The sequence below is a fragment of the Miscanthus floridulus genome, unplaced genomic scaffold, assembly GCF_019320115.1.
Source record: "Miscanthus floridulus cultivar M001 unplaced genomic scaffold, ASM1932011v1 fs_395, whole genome shotgun sequence".
Classification (NCBI taxonomy): Eukaryota; Viridiplantae; Streptophyta; class Magnoliopsida; order Poales; family Poaceae; genus Miscanthus; species Miscanthus floridulus.
Window position 1 is genome coordinate 51873 of NW_027096699.1, and position 2215 is coordinate 54087.

Sequence of the window (2215 nt, forward strand, 5' to 3'; positions counted from 1 at the left end):
ACGACGAGGGCGAGAAGCCGAGAAGGAGGAGAGCATCGCCGTTGCCGACGGGGCGCCAATGCCGTTGCCGACCGGTCCTGCAAGTTGTTTGTGCTGCTAGGAGTTCGTTCGTCGAATTGAATTGCAGAAGTTTAGCACAATAATTACTGTGGTGTCTATAATTCGATCATTGACCCTTTGTTGAGTTGTTGTAGTCTTGTGACCTTTTTATTTCGTTCTCTTGGATTCAGGCATGCATTCATCATCTACCGACCTACAGTTCACATGCATCCCTTTGTGTTAGAGCAAGTATAATAAAGAGCTGTAAGTAAGCTATATGCTGATGCGGAGGAGCGAGAAGAGAAGAGAGAGGAGAAATATGCTGTAAGCTTATAATCGGCTTAGGTACAAGAATAAAAAAACCTTTGTGAGAGAGATAAGTGGGCTCTACATTAATAGTGAAGAGCCAACTATTATATAGGTAGACTGAGAGTTAGCTGCAAGGATGCTGTATAGCCAGCAACGGGCTATATTATTAGCCTTGCTCTTGTTAGAGTATATCCCTTCCGATGATCCGGCCAGTGTCATCGTCAACGTGTCTGCCACGCATGCTGTGCTACTTTCTTTATCACGTATATCCTCCCATCGTTTATAATTTGAAAGGTAAATTTGCATATTGGTTTCAACAATATTCCTTGTATACGGTGACAGCATTATTACATTCAAACATACTCTGATGTGTAGTAGTTGCTGGTCGGCAGCGACGACCTAACAGAGACGAAAACATGATTATAAACATATAATTGTTACATATATAGATTGAAATCAGGACTAAAACGAGATAAATATAGGTTCATTCCGAATGAAACCTAGATGTCAAAAAAGAGCGAAAAATCCCTTTCTGTTTCCTGTTCCCATATAGATACGAAAAAGGAGGATAAAACTAGAAAAAGTCACGAGCTGTTTAGGACTACTCCACTAGCCCTAGCATGGAGTAGCTTTAACAAAACTTGAATTTTCTAGAGCACCTTTTTAGATGCTCTCAACTCTATCTTTTTTTAGCAGAGTCTGTAGAGCTAGACTTATTTGGCTGAAAATATGAACTTGTACTGAAAAAAAATAGAGCGGAGCCGTCCCAGCAGGCTCTTGATCGGTCCATTTTTATGTCTACCGGTAGGCAAGTGGGTAAGGTGGTAGGACGTCTGGGCTTAGACTGTCTCCAACAGAGTTGGTAAACAGCGACGCAAACGTAAAATGCATCCTCTACGGTGTTTTAGCTGAATGAAACGCGCTCCAACAGAAGACGCATACAACACACCCATTTTGCGAAGCGGATGAACCAGAACGCAAAAACGCGTCGCCTCTCTCGGGCGATGCAAATCTGGGTGAAGCGGAGGAGCGAGTTGAGGAGGCCAGCCGGAGCGGAGGGAGGAGGTCGGAGCAGCCCGCGGACGACGACGGCGAGGCGAGACCGCGGCGCCGGCGGCAACAGATCGACGTTCGGCGCAGGCGGGTCTCTAGAACTGCCCCCCTCGCACGTCGCAGTGGAGGCCGCATCTGGCCCCCGCGGAGGGGGCGGTGGAGCCTCCAGGATGCGCCGAGGACCCTCGGACGGCGGCAGCGGTGGCGGAGCCATACCTTCCCCAACTCCGGCATCCGTGCGTAGCTGTGGTGTAGGCGGCCGCGGGGCCCCAGATCCGGCACTCACGCGCTGCAGCAGGGAGCCCGCGGCAGCAGAACCCGCTCCCGGTGCCAGGGGCACGCCGGCGGAGGAACCCGCCGCTGGCGGCGCTGGAGGCCGTGCCGCGCTCACGTGCACATCCAAGCGCGATTGAGGAGGAGGAGGGGAGGGGAGGAGGAGGAGGAGGAGGAGGAGGAGGAGGAGGAGGAAGAGGGTGGGGGAGGGGAGGGCGCCGGCGCCGGCGGTGCAGGGTGCGCCGCGGACCCTCGGACAGCGGCGGCGGTGCAGGATGCGCCGCGGACCCTCGAACAGCGGCGGCGGAGCCACACCTTCCCCAACTTCGGCATCCGTGCGTGGCTGTGGTGTAGGCGGCCGCGGGGCCCCAGATCCAGCACTCACGCGCTGCAGCAGGGAGCCCGCGGTAGCAGAGCCCGCTCCCGGTGCCAGGGGCACGTCGGCGGAGGAACCCGCCGCTGGCGGCGCTGGAGGCCGTGCCGCGCACGCCGACGGAGGAAGGGAAGAGGACGCTTTGCTGCGTCCGCTGTTGGAGAAGGG

The 2215-nt window shown here is 54.6% G+C and overlaps 1 protein-coding gene across 1 annotated transcript; it reads right to left on the reverse strand.

Moving 5' to 3' along the window:
* Positions 1-1252: 1252 nt before the first annotated feature.
* LOC136531632 (uncharacterized) lies at positions 1253-2062 on the reverse strand (the record flags this gene model as incomplete). Its single annotated transcript, XM_066524281.1, has 1 exon — positions 1253-2062. A coding segment is annotated over one exon (810 nt), but the record flags the coding sequence as incomplete, so codon positions are not given.
* Between the last annotated feature and the right edge of the window lie 153 nt (positions 2063-2215).